General features: G+C 54.4%; 6 protein-coding genes across 6 annotated transcripts; 1 reads left to right on the top strand and 5 right to left on the bottom strand.

The window, feature by feature from the left end:
• Positions 1-7,060: 7,060 nt before the first annotated feature.
• HRG_07242 (DDE superfamily endonuclease domain-containing protein) lies at positions 7,061-7,601 on the bottom strand (the record flags this gene model as incomplete). Its single annotated transcript, XM_044865713.1, has 4 exons — positions 7,061-7,067; positions 7,129-7,145; positions 7,195-7,535; positions 7,589-7,601. 4 exons carry the CDS (start codon positions 7,599-7,601, stop codon positions 7,061-7,063), a joined length of 378 nt encoding a protein of 125 aa, XP_044718677.1.
• Positions 7,602-8,723: 1,122 nt separating this feature from the next.
• HRG_07241 (MYND finger domain-containing protein) lies at positions 8,724-9,396 on the top strand (the record flags this gene model as incomplete). The annotated part of the gene is made up of 2 exons (XM_044865712.1): positions 8,724-9,210; positions 9,302-9,396. The coding sequence occupies 2 exons, from the start codon at positions 8,724-8,726 to the stop codon at positions 9,394-9,396; spliced, it is 582 nt and encodes a 193-aa protein (XP_044718676.1).
• A 646-nt stretch (positions 9,397-10,042) lies between these two features.
• HRG_07240 (RmlC-like jelly roll fold protein) lies at positions 10,043-12,621 on the bottom strand (the record flags this gene model as incomplete). The annotated part of the gene is made up of 7 exons (XM_044865711.1): positions 10,043-10,066; positions 10,122-10,169; positions 10,239-10,615; positions 10,768-11,256; positions 11,698-11,864; positions 11,917-12,033; positions 12,155-12,621. The coding sequence occupies 7 exons, from the start codon at positions 12,619-12,621 to the stop codon at positions 10,043-10,045; spliced, it is 1,689 nt and encodes a 562-aa protein (XP_044718675.1).
• A 320-nt stretch (positions 12,622-12,941) lies between these two features.
• On the bottom strand, positions 12,942-14,050 carry HRG_07239 (ATP-dependent DNA helicase PIF1; the record flags this gene model as incomplete). Its single annotated transcript, XM_044865710.1, has 3 exons — positions 12,942-13,466; positions 13,525-13,603; positions 13,947-14,050. 3 exons carry the CDS (start codon positions 14,048-14,050, stop codon positions 12,942-12,944), a joined length of 708 nt encoding a protein of 235 aa, XP_044718674.1.
• Positions 14,051-19,748: 5,698 nt separating this feature from the next.
• Positions 19,749-21,455, bottom strand: HRG_07238 (uncharacterized protein; the record flags this gene model as incomplete). The annotated part of the gene is made up of 3 exons (XM_044865709.1): positions 19,749-20,042; positions 20,099-20,292; positions 20,585-21,455. 3 exons carry the CDS (start codon positions 21,453-21,455, stop codon positions 19,749-19,751), a joined length of 1,359 nt encoding a protein of 452 aa, XP_044718673.1.
• Positions 21,456-21,910: 455 nt separating this feature from the next.
• HRG_07237 (uncharacterized protein) lies at positions 21,911-22,156 on the bottom strand (the record flags this gene model as incomplete). The annotated part of the gene is made up of 1 exon (XM_044865708.1): positions 21,911-22,156. One exon carries the CDS (start codon positions 22,154-22,156, stop codon positions 21,911-21,913), a length of 246 nt encoding a protein of 81 aa, XP_044718672.1.
• Between the last annotated feature and the right edge of the window lie 1,403 nt (positions 22,157-23,559).

The following is a 23,559-nucleotide window of genomic DNA, read 5'->3' as shown; positions in this document are numbered from 1 at the left end:
TCAAGCTTGATTCCAGTGCTCTCAAGCGGTAGACCTATCGAAGCGGGCAATGCAACGCCCCGGCTAAGATCCACCACAACTAGTTCTTTTGCAGAATCCTTACCAACTCATGGTAGCCCTAGTGATGATAGCAACTTGGACCCTCTCGCGCCCCCTCGCAGCAGACCTTGGTCGAAGGTTAGCTTCTCGGATTTGAAGCACCCCTTATCAGATTCCGCACGGCAATTTTCAACAAGCAAAGGAGCCATACACCGGCATACCAGCCTGAGTCTCTCGAATCAGAAGCCCTCGCCTGGGGGAGGTTTCGACAAGTTTGGAACATCGCAGCCTTATCCGGTTTTCGAACCGACGCATCTGGAGATACTTGATATTAGCATCTCAACGTATTCAAATCCAATGGATTCGACTCGGCCCTCTGTTACTCCGAATTTGAGTTCAGGGTCCTCGGCTTTCGTCTTGACCGGACCCCCTTCGACACAAACATTCCAAGTGGCCAGTACAGAACTCGTGGTTCCTGATCCTCCGCCTCCCACTACATTAATCACTGAGCCGACTTGGGTTATTACACAATCCAATGCAGGAGACGGAGGTTCTCCTGGGATGCAGCCGCCGGTCATCAAGTCTCATCAAGCTGTTACTCCTGAGAACTTCTTGCCTCCAGATAGCCCTGCAGCAAAGCTCACAGTAGCCTCGTTACACTCAACAACGGATGTCCGAGCTTTGATTCAAAGCTCCGTCGACGCAAGTCCGTCCGTCGAGCGAACGACTGAATCATTTACCATGCGCACCAGTCAAGCCTTTAACGGAGTCCCTATAGATGTTACCACCATCTTGTTCGCGAGCCAAGAAGTTGTACCTCAATCGGTCTCAAAACATCGCCGAGACCAACCTCGGCTTCGCTTGAGGCTGCAAAAGCTTTCTTTTCCAAGCCTCTCCCCACAAACCCATCTGATAGAATCTCGCCCAGCGGCCGCTATCAAACGCCTCCGCCGGAAACTGTTCCGATCCAAATAGGGTTTCTATCCCCTTTAAACTATACTTTTATTTCGAAGAACCTAAGCGCTGCTTCAGTTATTCTCCAACTTTTACCCCGAGCTCTGGCCGCTACCAGCACGTTTCCCTCTGACACACTTCCAGTGTACGCGTTGGAGCCCTATGATACAAGAGACTCCTGGGGCTACATCACCACTGTGGCCAAAGTACATTACCCTGAAAATTTGGTAGACAAGCTCCAGATAGACTTGTGGATGCCTAGCTCGCGAGTTTATCACCACGAGGAGGATGCCGTCAATAACCTCACTGCTCTCATCAATCCGAAGATTGACGTCCGAGACAACGTCAAATCCGGCCGAGTAACGACTTACGGCGCTCTTCCCACGAGCACTAGTTTGGTTCAGAGCCACGACGCGTTTGATTCTACTGAAGCAGGAGGTCAAGGTCCGAGAGAGAGGGTGACATCTATCGGCATCATCACGGGCACCGTTGGTGCTAGTCTGCTTTGCAGTACCGCGCTGTTCTTGCTAATCAGCCGGCTCAGGCGCGGAAGAAATTCACCTCGGAGTTCCGAATTGAGAACTGCCAATCGAAGTGGTCGCAGAACGTCACATCTTGACTGCGGAGCAGCAGCAGAACTTTCAGTCGATGACGGTCTCCTTGGCCACGATGCACGGCCTCTTGGATTTGCGGGGTCACACCCGCAAAGTAAGTCTAGCAGCCAAGGAATCAAGAGTCATAGGAGGTTGATATCTGCTCCTCTTGCCGTTTCCAATTCACTTGGATGGGTCAACGAGTCTGAAGCGAGTGTAGATACAAAGACGTCACATAAGATGCATATTGAGCGACACACGTAGGGTTATTGATAATCTGTAGCAAGACGAGATTGGAACAGAGTCGTTAATGCACGGGATGGCTCCGGACAGACAGGTTCCGACAGACATATTGCAGGGATTATCGCGCTAAGCATGGGTTAAAAGCCATCGCGCCTTGACTACAACCTGAACGGGCACAAGTGCCATTTTTCAGTCTGAAGGGAAATCCACTAGTATACAATCCTGGGTAGGCCGCTGTTGCAGTTCCAACTGCGTTTCATCCTCCTTGAAGCCTTCCGCTTCTGCACCGCGGCTTAGGCATATCGGGTTCCTCACCCTTTCGGGCCTTTCCGCTCTATCTGGAGACTTCCCAGCAGTCGTCGCCTTCTCTATATCCTTCGTGCTCCGTGTTCGACTACGTCTCGTTTCCCGAAGAAGCTGTGGCGAAGTTGCTAAAGGAGAGGACGGGTCGAGGAAGGGTCAGGAAGCTGATCAACTCCCTTCAGCAAATCCGAAGTGGCTCGGTCCGCTCGAGCGGCAGTATGCTCTGCGGCCTCACGGCCGGTCATGGATCGCCTTTTCGTGCTACCGTGCGATTTGAACCTCTTCAAGCCAGGCGAATGCAGTGCTTCCGGCAATTCCGGAGGCAGGAGGGCTCTTGACTGTACCTGCGCCTGGAAATCTGCTATTAGACGGTCATTCTGTAGGCGAAAGAGTCTCGAGAACTCCTCTGCCTGCTGTCCGCCGAGGCTCCCCTGTACTTGAACGACCTCCAATCCCGATTGAAGAACCATGTTCCTACCGCCATCTTGGTAACGATCCCCTGGATTTTTTGTGACCTCGGGAGCTGGCTGCTTTGCATAAGACATGGTCCAGCTGCGTACCACCGCAGGTCCGTCGAGTAACCGGCGTGGATGAAGGACATTGAGTGGGACATTGAGTGGGACAGGCCAGGACCTGACAACAGCCTCGTACAGCCAGTGTCGACAGGGCAGGCCGTATCTGAGTGGGAACTCACACGCGAAGGGACATCCAGGTTCGTTGAGAAGGCCCAATACCTTACCGCTCCTTCTCGAGCTCAGTGTTTTGCCTCCATCTTAGAGCTTTTGCTGCCTCCCACTCCGGAGCTAGCTTGCTTAGAACGTAGTGTGGAACCTTCCCGATAAGAAGGCGGAAAGCAGCTCGGTCCAACAGCCTTGGGACGTCAGCCCTGCTCCGATCCTCGTCTTCAGTGATTTTTGAGTTAATTTCTTCAAGCTTTCGGCCAGTTTTGACAGGATGCCTGCAGGGAAGCTGCCTGTTCAGAGACTGTTTGACCACGACATGGTAGCTTTCGTTCCTCTGCGTGCTGTTACATCCGAGGTTCGGGTACTGTCGTGTGTGTGCTCGGACAAATTGGCGCTCTTTCGGTTGCCAATTATTCTTGAGATAAAGGCGTTCCGGCTCCCGAATTTCTGCGAGCAGCTCGCCTCGCCGTTCTTCAAGTCGCGCCTCATCGGGAGCTTGTATGTAATCCCAAACAAACCGAAGTAGCTCTTCCTTCGTTCCTTCGTATATTTGCCCGAGTCTAACAATCGCTTCTTGAAGTTCTCTGCGGCATGCCATTCACAGAGCTGCAATATTTGCCCATCTTCACCCTGAGGATCAGCTCGCTTGGGACGCCGCCATCGCGGCAGCGAGCCCTTTGGTTTGATCCCCGAGAACGACTTGAGGTGGTGGGCAATCGTACCAGACCAGTTCTGCCAATTGAGCATTCACAAATTCGAAGGCTTCAGCTGATTCAGATGTTATAAAGGCGAAAGCCAGAGGAAATGTCTTGCCTGTGTTTGTGATTCCCACTATGACAGATAAAGGCAGGTGGAGGCAATTGGTGTTGAACGTCGCATCGGTTTGCATGAGGAATCCGCTGACGAATCTTCTACCCAGGCGGATCTGCTCGGAAGAACAGAAGAACAGGTGCTCGAGTACTCGCGCTGTCCGTCGTCCTTGGTCGTCAAGAAGGTATTTGAAGAAGCAACGAACACGGAAGTCCTCGAACTCCAAACAAGTGAGCAAGACGTCAAGCGCTTCTTGACTGCTGCGTCTCCTTCAGACCGGCTCAGGTTGTAGAACTCCTTTGCAGAAAGACAGTTGCCTAAGCCGTGTTGGTCGAGAATCCGGGTTGATTCAGTTGCTGACAGGCCGGCAGTCCGATGCGCGAGGGCCAGATCGACTGCCGCAGCCCGCTCTGGGATACGGGATCTATGGCAGGCGTAGTGGAAGGGATTTTGAAGTGGCGGATGCGTATGGTACGCGTAAGTGAAACCGACCACCCAGCCTTTTCGCTCTTCTATCCTCCGCGGCCGCTCCGGATAGTTTTGTAGGAGACATAAAGACTAAGGACACTCCTTGGCCTTGGTGTACGTAAGCTCCTTCTTTCGGTCCCCTCCCTCTGTGACGATGTCCGGCAGCTTTCGAGTATTTCGGGTACCTCTACCGTGATGGATACAATTCACTCGCAGGCGGTCGCGTACCTTGCTGGCAGTGACCAGAGCGAAACCCTGGGTGAATGCATAGTTTTGGAACCAGTGAAGGGCTTCCTCGGGGCTGTTCACTTCGTCACCGGTAACAGGAGCGCGGAGATGCTCTTGCGGTAGGGCTTCTACAGCTTTGTCGAAGCCGGAGCGGACATCATCGGGAGGCTGTCGCGGTACTGGATCTCCATCGCGTTCGCGTTCGCGTCGGACGAGATGCTGGATCTCCATTGAACCTGAACAACGCGATTCTTATTGCGACGCGCACCCTAGCAAGGGGCGATGAACGATTATTCCCGTTCAGGTTGTAGTCAAGGCGCGATGGCTTTTAACCCATGCTTAGCGCGATAATCCCTGCAATATGTCTGTCTGAACCTGTCTGTCCGGAGCCATCCCGCCTATACGACATACCTATCCTTTAGGCAATTGCTACACCGGCATGAACAAATGGCTACACCGGCATGACTCTTATACCGGCATGACTTTTACAGCCTCTGATTCGCTCCATTCGTTCCTTGATCCACAGGTACATCCGCGTGAAGGCGGTGAAGCCAAATCTCTTAACAAGGCCCCATCTTCAACTGAGGCGAGCCGCGAGCACTAAAATGAAGTCTAGTTTGCAACACGAAATAATGTCAATTCTAGTCCACCCTTAGGGACAGCTATCTACGTCTCTATTATCTAACTACTATAGAAGGAAGAGCCTCCTCGTCGCTGTTAAGCAGCTCCCACTCACTTCTTCGCCTGCCGCTGCTGGCCAATGCTCGTCCCTATGCTACTAGACGAAGGTGGTCTTGAACTATCAGACTGGTTCTGCCGCTGTCGTTTTCGAGGGCGTGATTGGTAGCTCCGTCGTCGTCGGTTTCTTACCGAGTTAGATCCAAAGCCAGGTTGGGACATAACTAATGCCGAATTGGCGGTCTTGATCGCGATAGGAAAAGTGTCGCACGCACGGAGCAGAACATGGTTAACAGGGCAGTCGATTCGACGATGAAAGAGAGAAAGAGGGGACTACTTCAGTACAAGGAAAGAGCTGGTTTGTGGTGCAGATAGCCTTGAAAACGAGGCTGTGGCGATGTCTGATACAGCTTGTGTTTGAGTGTTGGTCTCAGCAAGGAGTCCGAAACACTACTGCTCCTGCAGTCCTGTGGCTTTGCAAAGTCGGGAACAATTATTCTCAGTAGGCTTCGCAACGAAGGAGTAATTAGCGTGATAGCTGGCTGGCGAAGATGCGTGGCGTCGCAATTTGCAGAGTAAAGCCCGGGGTACAACGGGAGCTGTTGGCAGAATCCAAATGCACTAACAACAAGGGATAGACCAATCAGAGGCCGTAAAAGTCATGCCGGTGTAAGAGTCATGCCGGTGTAGCCATTTGTTCATGCCGGTGTAGCAATTGCCATCCTTTAACCCTAAATTGCCCTTTGCCTTGAGAAGTTGAACACTTTTACTAAATTTAAAACTTCTCATTGGAAACCTAATGCTTGGATTAAGAAAATGTTTGCCAATGCGAGTATCATCAATCGATACATTGTGTGTGTTGCGAAGAACGTCTCTTGGTCGAGTTAGCCAGGTCACCCATGGGCAGCTACGCCAACAAGGGAGCTGACAACCGCGTCTAACGAGGAGGCTGGAAAGCTCCTATTAAAGACTGGAACGTCTCCAGTCGAGAGGCTGGGGGCCCCCAGCCTGCCTTAACCATATACATATACTACGAGTTTAGGACAGAAAGAGAGGAAGACAGAGACACGAAATACGATGCAACTACCCCATTACTACATCATATGCCTTTTCTGCAAAGTTTCTTTGTGAGAGTGTGCACCACTGTGCGAAGGGTCTGAAAACGTCCGAGAAAGTAAGAATCCAGGATTACAAAGTCCGGAAAACAAAGGGGGTACCATGCTTACCCCCCCTTCTGCTCACCCCCCCCTTATGCTCCGCCAAATGAGACAAACCTCACCCAAAATCTGATTTTTGAACTGCTCATATTTCGGCGAACTATGTACATATAAATATAAAAGATACATCATTTGAATGAGAATTGAACACACTAATTGGTTCTTGGTCTTTTTATGACGCGACCCTGTCGCGTGGTGCGCTGCGGAGGCCCAGATACGTTGACCTCAATCACCGAAGCTGTCTCCGTCTCCGACTCCACCACCTCCTCTAACCAGTCGCAATCCACCACAACGGCTTTCTTTGGACTCCCAATTTCGGGGACGGCCTCACCGGCCGCCAAAGCTTCGGCGAGACGCATGAAGCGTCTATTTGGGTTAGGGATCGCTCTTCTCTTTCTTCCTCTCTTCAGCCTGTCCACTTCCTCCTCCAGCCTAGCAATTTTACTACCATGTTCTGCTAGTGTCTGTTCTTGAGTTTCCCAGCCTTTCGCTGTCTTGGCATATCGCCTCCGAGTCGTAGGTGTTCTGTTCTTGCCAAGATCACGAATATGGCGGCTAGATTTCGGGGTGTCGTCAGAGTCCAAAAAAGGCCTATGTTCCGGGGATGCCGTAACTTTGTCTCCTTGGATCTCAGGATGCCCCAACGCCTTTGAACGCGAGATTGGCCAATTTCCAGTGGTTCTCCAACCGGACAAGATGTTTCTTGTTGTCATTCCCGTTTGACGTGCCGTGGCATACGCACGTATAAAATTGACCTTGTCAACAGGCGTGGAATCCGTCAAAGAAGCCAGTCTGTCAAGCTCCTTCCGGTAGGCTGTCTTTATAGCATTGAAAACAACGTTTTCTAATGGCTGGAGGCTACGAGAACAGTGAGATGGAAGATAACAACAGTAGACATTGTTCAGAAAGCACGTAGCCATCCACTTATTCTGTCGTCAAATCAGCAGGGCCTCATCGCCGTAAAAACAAAGTACGAACCGTTGCATGACTCCCATGTCCATCCAGAATGATAAGCCTGGCCTCAGAGTCGTCGTCAGGTCGCGTCTGAGGCAAATAGACTTCCTCAAGCCATTCGACGGCAATGTGGTTGTCCGTCCATCCATTTGGTGAAGTTATGTAGTTCCAATCCGCAAATTCTCGAAACTCGTCCTTAAACCACTGTGCCTGGAGATCTTTGCCCTTAAATATGATGCCAGGAGTCAAGGCGCGCCCGTCGGCGGTGATGGCCTCTATAAAAGTGGTCCAGCTGCGGGACTGGGGTCCCTTGAGAAGAGTCTTCCGTTTAGGGTCCAAACTTCCAACCACCAGACTGTCCAGACCTAGCAAAGAAATTGTATTAGCTTATATCGCCTATGGAGAGTTGATTGCATACCAAAACCCGACATAATCCCCCCTTCATCAACATTCACGGTGTTCTCCGGCTTGATCCACCCGTACTCCTTCTCCCTGACGTCAAAGTACCAGTGCACTGCTTTGGGAGTAAATGAGTCGAATCTGTTGGCTTCCTGACGCCTACCGACCTTGCTTCTAAGTTCTGGATGGCGTTGAATGAACTTTTCTACCCAATGACGTCCCAATCTTGAGTCGCAGCCTTGCTGTTTCAGAACGGCAACAACGCAGGCGCGGATTTGACTCTGGGACGGAGCGTAACCCAGAGATTCTTGGCGAAGAGTCCATGCAACCAAGTTGGCCTCCTGGTCTCTGGATAGGAGTTTTCCAGGTTGTTCCTGGTCGGTTAATGCCGACTGACCTCGCATTCTGCTGGAAATAGTACTCTGGGGTATCCCCATTTCTGAGAAGCCTGGCGCTGCGACAGACCGTTATCAGTGACATCGAGGATTGCCTCAGCCATCACGTTCTCTGTATAGATGGAACGAGGCCTTTTGCCATTTGTGACAGGTGGTGGAGGATGAGCAAGAGTGGAAAGCAAAGGAGGCAGGAGGAGATTAGGGGTCGAAATTGCCATTTCGCGATGCCGGGGTGTCACGAGTCACGACACCTATGGTCATCAGCTGACTTCACAAAATGTAAGTTCAGTCATTTCTATACCCGTTACAGGTGACTGTTTGTCAAAAGCTTTAAAATTGAGTAGATTCTGTATAAGTGAAGTTGGTCCAATTTGTATGGAGCGGCAACATTTTTGCGGAGCATAAGGGGTGAGCAGAAGGGGGGGTAAGCATGGGTAGTTATCCGTACAACACATTTTGCTGAACGTACAACAAAATGTGGCGCAGATCGCGGGCAGCGCCGATACCGCATTTTTGTGTGCACAGGAGACCGGCCCTTCCAGGGTCCGCCAATGCCTTGAGGAACGGGACGAGAGTTGGGCATAGCCGAGCGCGAGCATTCGGGTTGTTTTATAAAAACAAGTCTGTTGGAGAGAGAGGTGGTAGTGCGGCTGCTTGGACCCGCTACAGCACCTTACCTGTTCACAAATGAGCTTCAAATTGATTCAGCCTCTTCACACAAGCAACCTTCAACGAATTGGTCATCGGAATTAGGTCATCATGGCCCTTGAGTGCAATAGCTGCAAGAAGTCGCCGCCTGAAGTTGCCCTCCTCAAGAGGTGCGCGAAATGTTCCACCACGCCGTACTGCTCCAGGGATTGCCAGAAGGCAGACTGGAAGGTCCATAAGAAGGTTTGTGGCAAACAGGCCGACGCCACGACATCGTTCCAAGATGGGCCTACAACGGGAAATTCATCGCCTCCGAAGGGGTTGGAACAGGGCGTCATCCGCCCCTTCACGCGTCTTGAAAATCGCACTTGGCTGCATGATCGATCGGAAAGAGATGTCTACGGGCTGCTGATCGACGCCTACCGACTGCGCGTTGAGGACATGTACAACATTGAAGGCGAAGCAGACGCGGATAGCATATATGGTGGTGCCGCCAACGGGTTGCGTGGCTTCAAGCGTTTCCTGGAGCGCGTCGAGCGTTGTCCCGGTATACTGCCGCCGTGGTGGGATGCAAAGAAGAAAGAGTGTGAGACACTCGGTATGACCCCATCGCAATGGCACGACCTACGAAGCGCGGTGGAAAGAGCGACATCATCGAGCAATATGGGGATTCCTGATTCCCGATGCAGCTTCGGATGTTTGCCGAGTCCGTGTACGGTCGAGCTCCGAGCGGGACAAGTGGGACGGCGATGAGTCAAATGATGGTCGCGATGGAGCAGGGTAAAGCAGAGGATGGAGTCGCATATGATGGACATGTCAGCAGCCATGCTTGGTCGGCGGTGAAGGGATACGCTTGGTTAGTCGACAGCACCGCAGATCGAGTAGAAGCTGGCCGATCGTGGCTACGACGTACGAAAGGGTCAAACTATCGGGATGGTTAGTATACTGCCACTACTTTTCGAAACCTTGGTCCTTGTATAACCGTCTCGTTTCCGCGGCCAAGTTCTTGAGTCTCTGCATTCCATCAAGTATGGCCTGATCCAGCCCATTGCCAATGAAATCATGGTACCTCACGGGACCAAGAAGCTTGATGCCCCGAAGCGAGGTGCACCTGGACAGTTGCACATAGAGGCTCGTAAAATCGCACTTGGAGGGTTCACCATTGGTCACACGATTTCCACGCAGCTCCAACAGTACCTCCACGAAGGTTTTACCCTGGGCTTTGTAATCAGTGAGAACGAACGCCGGTACGACGGGCAATCCACGTCGCGTGCATCTTGCCGACAAGAATTTGAAGTGAGAGTTAGTCGAATCAAGTGTATGTGACATGGGGCGGATGAGAACCGTCCCCACCGGGAGGGAGGGTATCGCCAAGGCTTTCGTCTCCTCGGACTGCAGAAGAATACCGAGCGGCGGCCCGAAGTGGATGGTCACGTCATCCGCCAAGTGGTATCCTGGGTGATTGGGATCGAGTATTACGTCCACGGCAGTAAAGTCCGCCCCATTCACCACTTTCAAACCCGTGTAGATGTTTTTGTTCACAACCACAGGCATGCCCTGAGCGTAGAAGAAGACGCCGGGGACTTTGCAGGCAGAGTCGTCACCTTGTCCTATGGTTCGCGCTACGATGTTTGGAGAAAGCGTGCCGTTGCGCCAGGTGTGAGTCGAGACAAAGATACGGATATGCTGCCTGTTGAAGCGCGCCCAGCCCACGACGGCTTCCATGTTGAGGGCCCACCGGGTGCGGTTCAGCGGCGTTATAGCACGCAAACCGTCATGGAAGGTGATTTGGGAGCGTCCTACAATGTTGGCATTGAGCAAGCTCAGATCTTGCTGGGTCTGCCGGCCGTTACGGACTCGATCCAGGAGTGCGCGGAGTTGGGGATCGTTGCGTGCGCGGACTTGGTCTTCGAGGAGCACAACGGTTTTGAACATGTACCACAACCAGCCGCTGTGGTGAGAGATGGTGGCTTGTCGCAGGGGTCTGTGTTCGGTCCGGCGGTCTGTTGATCAGGAGGCTTGTTTCACGGGGCGAACTGGTAGAAGTCTCCCATCAGTAGAACGACAGGCATCCCACCAAACGGCTCGTCCGGACAGTCACGGAGTGCCTGCAGGTGACGACTGACGTTGTGCAGAGTGGCTCCTCCCAGCATACTGACCTCGTCAATCACGAGTACCAGCTTCAGTTTCCATATCCATTTCTTCGCCTCCGAGAAGGGGGGAGGCGGTTTGTTTGGATCGCGATGGGAATCTAACCCACAGGCCGAGTGGATCGTCGTGCCGCCAATCTGGGCCGCCGAACTGCCTGATGTGCCGGTTATCTGCAGAAGATGTGGCTGGTCTCTCGCCGCGAACACGCCCTTCAGGGCATCGATAATCCTTGACTTTCCGGTGCCTCCCGGCCCGCCGGTATATTGAAGATGCTGACCAGCTGAGTCCGGATCGGCAGTATACTTGTCCAGAAATACGCAAACGAGTTGAAGGGCCATGGTCTGTAGATAGTTCAGTGTAAAGCTAGCGGCGGTGGTGCGTCCCATCTCCACGAAGCTAGTGACCGGACTGACGTCGACAAGCATCCGAGGGCCTTGTTCATCGAGGTCACTACCCGGGAGCGCAGCGGCGGACTCCATATCGCCGTAACGAGCTAGGTATCGTCAATGTCGGTGCCATTCGCGGACAGTACGGTGCGCTGAGAACCAGCCTCGATATCATCCAGCATCCGAAGATGCAATAGTCGTTGGGCTTTGGCCGCTGCTTGGACATCGTCTCGAGAGATTGGAAATTGGCACAAGGCGTCACCTTGATCATGGGGTATATTCCGGTATAGATCGTCCTGACGTAGCACAAAAGGCTGTTCTTCTTCAGCCGGGTTCTCGCACAGGTCGCGTATTAAACCTCCAAGGACGGGGAGTCTTTCGTGGCGTCTGTATCTTGCACGGCATTTCGCAAAATCTGGAGTAGAGCTCTGTAGGCCTGACGATGGGCCATCGCTGGAGGCTCCTCTTCGCGGCCATCGTCAAGTGGGTACTCGACGTCAATTGTGTCGTCACCTCCGATCGAGTGGCCCAGAGCTTCGCGTCTTTACGCGCGTCCTCGGCAGACTTTCTCAAAAGACAAATGTTGGAGACGTAGAAACGGAGGCGGGGACAAAGCCGCGCTCGATGCGTCGTCCATATGTCGGTTATATCGCCTTGGCTCTCAGAAATGAAGTTTTCCCAAGGGACGAATAACGCCAAATGTAGGACAGAATTTCTGCACAGGCCGTCAGACGGAGCCAAAACGGTGCCGGGGGGTTAGAGAGTACCGCTTAATATACACTGGGTGATCGTCGTCATGGTCGTCGCTGATGTATCCGGAAGATCGGGACGGCGTACTGGTCGGGCCGTCGAAGCTTTTGCATCCAGCCGTCACAGTCGGAATCCTGCCCATCGAGAAAAATGTGAGATTCATCTTCACTCCGACCCTTTCGACGCACCAAATGAATCATCGACATGTAGTCATACAGGCATAAGTCCTGTAGAACATAACCGCGGTAGGCGTACGCATCTAAGCATAGAAGCGTTCGCCCTCCTTGCCTCAGAGGGATGGTCTCCGGGGGCTGTTCAGCGTCCGTCAGCTCGCCGGCCTGGTGGCGGAGATGTGCCCATAGCCGAAAGATTGTCCAGTAGAGGGCCGTCAAGTTCAGGAACGACCAATGCGGCACGTTGGTAAAGTCGGTGTCATATCCAAGGAGGTGGTAACAGACCTCGACGGCCGAGAGTTGTCGCTCGGAGAAGATCCGATTTGCCGTTCTCATCAGGAACTGACGGCTCTTGTTTAAAACTGCCTGCTGCCTGTCGTCGGGCAGGGTGGGACCTGGCGCGCGACACCTCGCACCACCGGCTTCGCGGAGTTGGCGGGCAACCTCGGTGGCGAGAGCAATGCGCTTCCACATCGGCGTATCCAGTTTGGTGGCGTAGTTCGTGATGTAGTACACCATGGCCAGGCCCTTGGTTTTGGTCAAGATCATCGAGACGTCGTGATTATGACGAAGGCCGACCGCCAACGACTTGTTGTACCGGTTGACGAGTGGATGGTTGCGCCGGATCTGAAGCAAGCCATCCTCTGTGAAGCCTGTCTCCTCGAAGATCTTCCACGGTGCCTTGAAGCGGCAGGCTGTCCGTCTCTGTTGATCTGCCCTGTTCGATGACCCCTTTAGAGAATACTTAAGGCAGGTGTATGTGGGAGTGCACTTGGCAACAGTACGCGATGAAATTGGATTCGTCTTCAAAGGCCGAAGTGAGAGCCAAGGTGCTCTCATGACCTCCTCCACGGGTTCGATGGGCTTCCTCATTGTCGCACGGCTTTTCCGGCATCTTCATCTAGGCACTCATGAAAGACGGAGTCTATGTATCGGATCACCTGGGCACGATACGATTCTTCCGCGGGATTGGCCATGTCGTCCATCAGGTTCGGTAACCGCATGTTGCCGTCCAGCCAGAGGAGTCCATGCAAGTGGAGGCTGCCTCGCTCGTTCGTTTCCACCGTGGCGTAGTAGTGGCTGATCTTCCCGAAGATCGATTCCTGGCCTGTGTTCACGTATTTGTCAAAGAATAGAGATATTTCTCGGTGGAAGAAGATGGCCGAGCTGACCGGATCCATGGTGCTGAGGGCGATTCTGTCGTACCTTTCACGGAGATCGGCCAAAAGCTCCTTTGCAGACTCATAATCATGGAGCCTATGAATGGCAAGCTTCATCTTTACCGGATTATTTATGTCGTTGGGACTGATGGTAATCCAGATTGCAGGCATACGGGCCCAAATGTCCAGAGCTTGGATCTTCCTCCGCATAAGCAGACGGGATTCGTTGAGCGGCTGTGCATGACCAAAAATCGACAGCTCGCGGAGCAAGAGCGATATGTCGGGGTCCGACGTAGTCCTTGTCTCCCTGCATCTCCGCCTCGGCCCTCTTCAGTCGGTCCTCGGTCAAGTTCGCATAGGCCTGCTCAAACCTGTTGAAGGAATCTTTAGCGACACGAACCATGCTGATGCGGCGGTTGGAGGAGCGGAGGAGGGTGTTGAATACTAAGAAACAAAAGACAGGATGGGTGGCGAACCGGCCTCCATGCCGTTGCAATACGTATTTGGCCCAGTAATTGCGAGTGATTCGGACGACGGTCGGCCCGCCTTGTCGTCTGTGACTCGAGTCGCACTTCGATTTCGGGCCGCCCTTCCCACGGAAAAGCTTCGGAAATGTTCGAGGAAGAAATCTTCGTGCAGGTTGTCTGCAAAATCCGCACCACGCTCTACTCGGACAAACGGCTGGTCTCCGTAGTTTGGACCTGCATAACGCACAGCACAGAGTTGCCATGTCGATCCGGATTGGCGTTGACGATGTCGGCCAGAAACGACAGTTTATCGGACTCGGCGAAGGCAGCCGGACCATCGAGAGGAAACATGCCGGATGTAGACGTCTCACAGACAGTGTCCACTTCCTGGCCGATGGCAGCCGAGTCGGGGACAAGAGTCACCGGCTCACCAGGAGGGTTGAGTCTGCTCGGTCGACAGAGTACAGTTCAAATCGCAAGATTCGGCGATGAAAGTAGGATCGATCGAGTTCACCAGTTCATCGATGCTTCTAAAGCTGTTTTCCTGCAAGCCTCGATCGGTGTCCGGGACTATGTGGTCCGTTTGTGTCTTCTCAACAGTCGACGGTTCTCTCTTCGCATGCGGTCCATGATGACGGTCGGAACAGTGGAGCCGTCGGCATACCGCCAGCCGTCCATCTCTGCTTGGTTGATTGCGATACCTCATAAAGCGGGTTGTTCCTTTGTAGCCATGCCGGCAGCTGCCACTCGAGATTTGCGCACCTGAAGCAGGTTTCTGACGTCTGCGGAGCCAGGCTTAGCCGAACCGCTCCAAGAGACGTGAATGTTCTCGATGGCCTGCAAGGATGAGGAACAACCGTGGCCACGAGATCGTCCACTTTGTTCGGAAAGACGACAATATGTCCTTTCACGTGCTTGCGGTAACTGATTCCCGAACGGGTCTTGTTGTCGACGGTGAACTTAGTGATATAGCCAAAAGGTGCATGCAGGGCAATGAGTCTCTTCGACGGGAGAGAGGTCATCAAGCTCTTCGGGGTACCGGTGCTCACAACCGATGGCCATGTTGTTGACCGAGCAGGCCTTAGGCAGCCGCCCACTGTCGAAGCTGGCGCGACACTCGCGGCACACGTCAACTCCGGCGCCTCGTGCGACGGAAGGCACGCATCACACTCCTGGAGAGCCATGGCCGTCTGTAGCAGCAAGGGTGACAGACGACCCTCCACTGCATGGTGGTGAGTTCGCAAGGCGATGTCTTCCTGTAGCAAGACGCAGTGGGACCGGCAACGTCCTCTCATCCGTAAACGCTTGGTAGAAAGACTTGGAGGCCTCAACCTGAAGGGCAAGTGGAACTTCGTGGCACCAGGATCGCGTTGATGACGCAAGCTCCTTGACGCGGAAACAGGCGTCATAGTGATGTAGAGTGGACTCGACAGAGTCCCGCTGAGTTGAACGGTTTCTCGCATCGGCCGGGGCCTTTTGGGGGCGCTTGGCTGCGTGGGCGGTGGAGGAAGTGCTTGCTCTTCTCTAGGTCGTTTTGGTGATGGAGTGGCTGGCGGCTGTGTGTGCGGCATATTGGTATTGAGCTTCACGGCGGCGGGTTTGGTCTTCGGCGCGCCGGCGATCCATATCGTGCAAGACACGGAGGATCTCGTCATGGGGAACTCTGACAGTCTGTGACCGGCGCTGATAGGACCGGCGCGATTCAAGATCCCTTAAGGTGCGGCGAACCTCTTGTGAGACCGTGGCTGGGTGTTCTCGCGGCATGGTGCAAGGGGATGGTTCCGAACGAGTGCATGGAAGAAGGAAAGAAACAGTCTATTACTGGCACCTGGGAGCAAGACGGCGACCACGACATGTGATCGAGAAACTCAGCAAAGGTTTCGAATGCTCATGGACGGGGTAGTCTGCCGAAGCTCAGAGGTGCTTGCGTGAAGGATAGATGGGCAGACGGAGACGTGGTTCATGGCTCCGCTATCGCAGGGGATGGCGGCGGTTACGAAGTGAGGGCTTAGGGTTAGAAGCATCCCGCAAAACGGGAGGGCCAATCATGCGCTGTACGGTTCTTGCCGGAGTGCATGGCGTCCTTGCCCATACAACAAGGCCCCCATGACGTCGATTTCTGGGTAGACCGTCTCCCAGCACAGGATCCGTATCCAAATGGACAATCGGGGCCGGGCTGGACCATGGTCGAAGTAGGGCTCCGCCCGTAGCGGGGCCGGCAGCGGGGCCGGCGGGGCCGGAGCCGGAGCGGTCAACGCGGGCGGTGGAGGCGAGAACGGAAAAAGAGGGAGAGTTGTTGTGTGGCTCGGCAAGGCCGAGTGGAAGGTGGCGGTGAAGGCTGGCGCAGCTCGCACGGGGCGCCAAGTGGCCCGAGCTTACGGAGGGGCGGAAGAAGGATCCTTTCGTCTCTTCGTTCCTCAAGGCACAAGGCACGGGCGCTGGCGGCCCGCTGACGGAGGTGGCGGAAGAAGGATCCTCGTCTCTTCGTTCCTCAAGGCACCTCAGCAGGACAGGAGACCGGCCCTTCAGGGTCCGCCAATGCCTTGAGGAACGGACTAAAGCATTAGTTGGCCGGCAGTATCAACGCGCCCGGCAGTGCTAGCGACCCCCGTTCCCGAACTTGGTCAGTATGCCATCTTTCGCAACCCTAATTCTCGTACATTCGTCTCGTTTCTACGGCCAAGTTCTTAAGTTCTGCATTCCATCAACTATGGCCTGATCCAGCCCATTGCCAATGAAATCATGCTGTCTCACGGGACCGATATTGATGCCCTGAAGCGTAGTGCACCTGGACAGTTGCACATAGAGGCTCAAATTGCATTTGGAGGGTTCCCATTGGTCACACGATTTCCACAGTCTAAAGTACTTCGACGAACGTTTACCCTGGGCCTTGTAATCGGTAAGAACAAACGCTGGTGCCACGGGTAATCCACGTCGTGCATCTTGCTGACAAGAATTTGAAGAGAGTTAGTCGAATCGAGCGTATGACATGGGTCGGATGAGCACGGTCCCCAACGGCAGGGACGGTATCGCCAACGTTTTCGTCTCTTGAGACTGCAGAAGAATGCCTAGCGGTGGCCCGAAGTGGATTGTCGTCATCTCCAAGCAGTATCCTGGGTGATTGGGATCGAGTATAACGTCCACGGCAGTAAACTCGGCTCCGTTGACAACTTTCAAGCCAGTATAGATGTTCTTGTTCACAACCACCGGCATACCTTGGGCGTAGAAAAAGACACCAGGGACTTTGCAGACAGAGTCATCACCTTGTCCAATGGTTTGTGCTATGATGTTTGGAGAAAGCGTGCCGTTGCGCCAGGTGTGAGTCGAGATAAAGATACGGATATGTTGCTTGTTGAAGCGCGCCCAGCCTACGACAGCTTCCATGTTGAGGGCCCAGCGGGTGCGGTTCAGCGGCGTTATAGCACGCAAACCATTGTCGAAGGTGATTTGGGAGCGTCCTACAATGTTGGCGTTGAGCAAGTCGAGGTCTTGCCGTGTCTGCCGCCCGTCACGAACTCGATCCAGGAGTGCGCCAGTTGGATCGTCGCGTGCCCGGACCTGGTCTTCGAGGAGCACAACGGTTTTGAACAGATGCCACAATCTACAGCCGCTATGGTGAGATATGGTCGCTTGTCGCAGAGGTGCCTGTTCCGTCCGGCGGTCTATTGATCAGGAGGCTTGTTTCGCACAGGGCGAACTGGTAGAAGTCTCCCATCAGCAGAACTACAGGCATCCCACCAAATGGCTCGTCCGGACAGTCACGGAGTGCCTGGAGATGACGACTGACGTTGTGCAGAGTGGCTCCCAGCATACTGACCTCGTCAATCACGAGTACCAGCTTTGTTTCCAGATCCACTTCTTCGCCTCCGAGAAGGGGGAGGCGGTTTGTTTGGATCGCGATGGGAATCTAACCCACAGGCCGAGTGGATCGTCGTGCCGCCAATCTGGGCCGCCGAACTGCCCGATGTGCCGGTTATCTGCAGAAGATGTGGCTGGTTTCTCGCCGCGAACACGTCCTTCAGGGCATCGATGATCCTCGACTTTCCCGTGCCACCCGGCCCGCCGGTATACTGAGATGTTGGCCAGCTGAGTCCGGATTGGCAGTATACTTGTCCAGAAACAGGCAAACGAGTTGAAGGGCCATGGTCTGTAGATAGTTCAGTGTGAAGGTGGCTGCGGTGGTGTGCCCCATCTCCGCGAAGCTAGTCGCCGGAGTGACGTCAACGAGCATTCGAGGGCCTTGTTCATTGAGGTCACTGCCTGTGAGCGCAGCAGGTGTCCATATCGCCGTAGCGAGCTAGGTATCGTCGATGTCGGCGCCATTCGTGGATAGTACGGTGCCCTGAGAACCACCTCGATGTCGTCCAGCATCGAAGATGCAACAGGTCTTGGGCCTTGGCTGCTGCTGGACATCATCTCGAGATAATATTGGAATTGGCACAAGGTGTCGCCTTGGTCGTGGGGTATTGAGGTACAGATCCTCCTGACGTTGGACAAAGGTTGTCCTCCAGCGAGGTTCCCTTACGCACGTCGCGTATTAGATCCAAGAGGACGAGGGAGTCTTTGTGGCGTCCGTATTTGCACGGAATTCCGCAAAATCTGGAGTAGAGCTGTGCCTGATGTTGAGCCATCGCTGGAGGCTCATCCTCGTAGTGGCCGTCGTCCAGTGGTACTCAACGTCAATTGTGTCGTCACCCTCCGATCGACTGGCCCAGAGGTGTCTTTACGCGCGTCTTCGGCAGACTTTCAAAAGACAAATGTTGGAGACATGAAACGGAGGCGGGGACAAAGCCCGCCTGATGCGTCGTCCATATGTCGGTTATATCGCCTGGCTTTCAGAAACGAAGTTTTCCCAAGGGACGAATAACGCCAAATGTAGGACCGAATTCTACACAGGCTGTCAGACGGGCCAAAATGTTGTTGGGGTTAGAGCGTACCGCTTAATATACACTGGGTGATCGTCCTCATGGTCGTCGCTGATGTATCCTGGAAGATCGGGACGGCGTACTGGTCTGGCCGTCGAAGCTTTGCATCCAGCCGTCACAGTCGGAATCCTGCCCATCGAGAAAAATGTGAGTCGTCTTCACTCCGACTTTTCGACGCATCAAATGAATCATTGACATATAGTCGTACAGGCATAGGTCTCGTAGAACATGGCCCCGGTACGCGTACGCGTCCAGGCATAAAGGGTTCGCCTCCTTGCCTCAGACGGATTGTCTCCGGGGCTGTTCAGCGTCCGTCAGCTCGCCGGCCTGATGGCGGAGATGTGCCCATAGCCGAAAGATTGCCCAATAGAGCGCCGTCAGGTTCAGGAAAGACCAATGCGGCACGTTGGTAAAGTCGGTGTCATATCCAAGGAGAGGTAACAGACCTCTACGGCCGAGAGTTGTCGCTCGGAGAAGATCCGATTTGCCGTTCTCATCAGGAATTGACGGCTTTCATTCAATACCGCCTGCTGCCTGTCGTCGGGCAGGGTGGGATCCGCGCGAGACGTCGGACGACCGGCTCGCGAAGTTGGCGGGCAACCTCGGCGGCAAGAGCAATGCTTTCACATCGGCGTATCCAGTTTGGTGGCGTAGTTCGTGATGTAGTACACCATGGCCAGGCCCTTGGTTTTGGTCAAGATCATCGAGACGTCATGGTTGTGGACGAAGGCCGACCGCCAACGACTTGTTATACCGATTGACGAGTGGATGGTTGCGCCGGATCTGAAGCAAGTCCTCTGTGAACCCTGTCTCTCGACGATCTTCCACGGTGCTTGCGGCAGGCCGTCCGTCTCTGTGGATCTGCACCTGTTCAACGATCCCCTTCAGAGAATACTTGAGGCAGGTGTACGTGTGGAGTACTTGGCAACAGTACGCGATGAAGTTGATTCGTCTTCGAAGGCCGCAGTGAGAGCCGAGGTGCTGGTCATGACCTCCTCCACGGGATGGATGGGCTCTGTTGTCGCAGGGTTTTCCAGCATCTTCATCTAAACACTCGTGAAAGACAGAGTCTACGTACCATCACTGGGCACGGTATCCTTCTTCCGCAGGATTGGCCATATCGTCTACCAGGTTCGGTAACCGCATGTTGCCGTCCAGCCAGAGGAGTCCATGAAGTGGAGGCTGCCTCGCTCGTTCGTTTCCACCGTGGCGTAGTAGTGGCTAATCTTTCCAAAGATCGATTCCTGGCCCGTGTTCACGTACTTGTCAAAGAATAAGGATATTTCTCGGTGGAAGAAGATGGCCGAGCTAACCGGATCCATGGTGCTGAGGGCGATTCTGTCGTACCTTTCACGGAGATCGGCTAAAAGCTCCATTGCAGAGTCATAATCGTGCAGCCTATGAATGGCAAGTTTCATCTTTATCGGATTATTAATGTCGTTGGGACTGATGGTAATCCAAACTGCAGGCATACCGGCCCAAATGTTCCAGCTTGTATCTTCCTCCGCATAAGCAAACGGGATTCGTTCGAGAGCGGCTGTGCGTGGCCAAAAATCGACAGCTCGCGAAGCAAGACCGATATGTCGGGGTCCGACGTGGTCCTGCCTCCCATCTCCGCCTCTCGCCTCTTCAGTCGGTCCTCGTCAAGTTCGCATACGCTGCTCGAGCCTGTGGAAGGAATCTTTAGCGACACGAACCATGCTGATGCGGCGGTTGGAGGAGCGAAGGAGGGTGTTGAATACTAAGAAACAAAAGACAGGATGGGTGGCAATCGGCCTCGTGCCGTTGCAATACGTATCTGGCCCAGTAATGAAGAGAGTGATTCGGACGACGGTCGGCAGCAACGCTTTGTCGGCTGTGACTCGAGTCGCCCTTCGATTTCGGGCCACCCTTCCCACGGAAAAGCTTCGGAAATGTTCGAGGAAGAAATCTTCGTGCAAGTTGTCTGCAAAATCCGCACCACGCTCTACTCGGACAAACGGCTGGTCTCCCGCAGTTTGGACCTGCATAACGCACGGCACAGAGTTGCCATGTCGATCCGGATTGGCGTTGACGATGTCGGCCAGAAACGACAGTTTATCGGTCTCGGCGAAGGCAGCCGGTCCATTGAGAGGAAACATGCCGGAAGCAGACATCTCACAGACGGCGTCAACTTCCAGGCCGATGGCAGCCGAGTCGGGGACAAGAGTCGCCGGCTCACCAGGGGATGGTTGAGTCTGCTCGGGGGACAGAGTACGATCTAAATCGCAAGATTCAGCCGCAAAAGTGGGGTTGATCGAGTTCACCAGTTCATCGATGCTTCTGAAGCTGTTTTCCTCCAAGCCTCGATCAGTGTCCGGGACTATGTGGTCCGTTTGTGTCTTCTCAACGGTCGACGGTTCCTCCCTTCGCATGCGGTCCATGATGACGGTCGGAACAGTGGAGCCGTCGGCATACTGCCAGCCATCTATCTCTGCTTGGTTAATTGCGATATCTCGTAAAGCGGGTTGTTCCTGCAGCCATGCCAGGGCAGCTGCCACTCGAGATTTGCGCACCTGAAGCAGGTGTCTGACGTCTGCGGAGCCAGGCTTTGCCGGACCGCTCCAAGAGACGTGGATGTTCTCAATGGCCTGCAGTAAGGGATGAGAAGAACCGTACAAGATCATCCACTTGTTCGGGACGACGATATGTCCTTTCACGTGCTTGCGGTAGCTGATTCCCGAACGGGTCTTGTTGTCGACTGTGAACTTGGTGATATAGCCAAAAGGCGCATGCAGGGCAATGAGTCTCTCTTCAACGGGGGAGAGGTCATCAAGCTCTTCGGGGTACCGATGTTCGCAACCGATGGCCATGTTGTTGACCGAGCAGGCTTTAGGCAGCCGTCCACTGTCGAAGCCGGCGCGACACTCGCGGCACACGTCAACTCTGGCGCCCTCGTGTGACGGAAGGCACGCGCCACACTCTTGACAGTCCTGGTCGCCTGCAGCATGGAGGGCGACAAGCGATCCCTCCACTGCATGGTGGCGAGTTCAAGGCGGTGTCTTCCTATAGCAGAAGACGCAGTGGGAAACCGGCAACGTCCGTTCCTCGGTAAACGCTAGAAAGATTTAGCAGCTCTACCTGGAGGGCAACGGAACTTCGTTGCACCAGGATCTTGTCGATGATGCCTGCTCCTTGACGCGGAAAGTGGCGTTGTAGTGATGCGTATCTGACAGAGTCTCGTTGAAGTTGAACGGTTTCTCGCATCGGCCGGGGGCCTGGGGGAGCGCCCGCTGTGTCGGCGGCGGAGTGAGAGGCGCTTGCTCTGTCAGGTCGTTTCGGTGATGGAGTGGGCGGCGGCGTTCTGCAGCAAATCGGGATTGAGCTTCACGGCGGCGGTTCGGTCTTCGGCGCGCTGGCGGTCCATATCTCGCAAGACACGGAGGATCTCATCGTGGGGACTCCTGGCAAGCGTGGTGAAGGGCGTTAGGCACCGGCGCCGATAGGACGCCTGCGATTCAAGATCCTGGTTGCGCGGTGAACCTCGGTGCGACAGGCTGCGTTCTCGCGGCATGGTGCTGCGAACGAGCTGGGACGAAGTGGGGGAATGGACTCTGCGGCGCCCAGCAAGAATCCGGCGTTGGAAGATCAGAGGCCCATGGAGGCGTAGGCCGTGGGTCAAGACCCTGGTCCCGCTGGTTGGTAGAAGAACGGCGGTCACGAAGTGAGGGGCGAGCCGCCGACCGGCCGGAGCATGGCCGGAGCGGTCAGGCGGCCCGGGGAGAGCCGAGCGGGCAGCAGAAGCGTGGCTCTGCTTGGCCGGAAGTAGGTGGCAGGAAGAGGCTGGGGAGCGCACGGCACCATGCGGTCCGTGTTTACGGAAGCGGGTGTGGGGCAGCGAGCCTCGTCCTCAAGGCATTAGAAGTGAAGCTTTCGCGATATCTCTCCACACCTACTACTTACCGCCGCCGCCGCAATGGATTATCCACCACCGCGAATTCGATTCAAAGAAGGCCGCCCAAGATGCCTCGTCTTGGTCGCCAAGGCACAAGGCCACGCCCTGATTGTACGATCGGGGAGGATAACGACGCCTACATGACCTGCTCGCGGGCTGGCGGGCATCGCGATTCTACTGACCCCAGCGCCCATAGATCAAAACGCCGGGCGAACCAGGCCACATACAAATGCGACTGCGGCTTCCGCCTTATTAAGAGGAGCAGCGAGGGCGCCTGGTTTCCGAAGCCATCGCCGTCCTGTACAGACCACAACCACCCTTCTGCCCGCGATATTACACCCACTTCCTCAACGGGGAGGCTGAATCACAATACCGCTGGGCTCTGCAATGCCTACTCCAATTGGCAGCCGAAGAGGGCATTCCGGCGCCGCGGATCATGGTCACAGATCGTGAGCTTGCCCTAATGAATGCAGTTGTTGCTTTCCCAGAATTACACCACGTAGTTCACCTGCTCTGCCGCTGGCATATCAACGAAAACGTTCTACCAAGCGCAAAAGCACTTCCTGCTGCAACAAAGGAAGGAGATCGCGCAATCCGAGCCCTACGTTCACAGCCTTCCTCAAAGAGTGGCGAGGATCGTTAACGCCCTAATGAGGCTATCTATAACACACTGGTCCCTGCGTTCGAAGCAGCCGGCCATCCGCAGGCCGCCGGACGCATCAATACGTGGCTCGACCCCTGGAAGGAGAAGTTCGTGATGTGCTTCGTTGACCGGCACCGGCACCTCGGGCACAACAACCTCTATTATGAGGCATGCATTCTACGATGAAGCGGTTCCTATGGTCCTCGATGGGCGACTGACCTCTGTTTTCCAGCGTCTTCGGCCTTTTGGCGTTCCCAGTCAGACGAAATACTCAATTTGCAGCAAATTGCGATATAAGGTATCAACGTCACTCGCCGGTCTTCGCAAAATCCGACCGAACCTCTGCCTGGGCCCTTCAGAAAATAGGGGTTGAATATCG

Source organism: Hirsutella rhossiliensis, assembly GCF_020360975.1.
Source record: "Hirsutella rhossiliensis strain HR02 chromosome Unknown scaffold00008, whole genome shotgun sequence".
NCBI classification, from domain to species: domain Eukaryota; kingdom Fungi; phylum Ascomycota; class Sordariomycetes; order Hypocreales; family Ophiocordycipitaceae; genus Hirsutella; species Hirsutella rhossiliensis.
The sequence above is the reverse complement of the archived record's forward strand: the minus strand, read 5'-3'. Positions and strand labels throughout refer to the sequence as shown.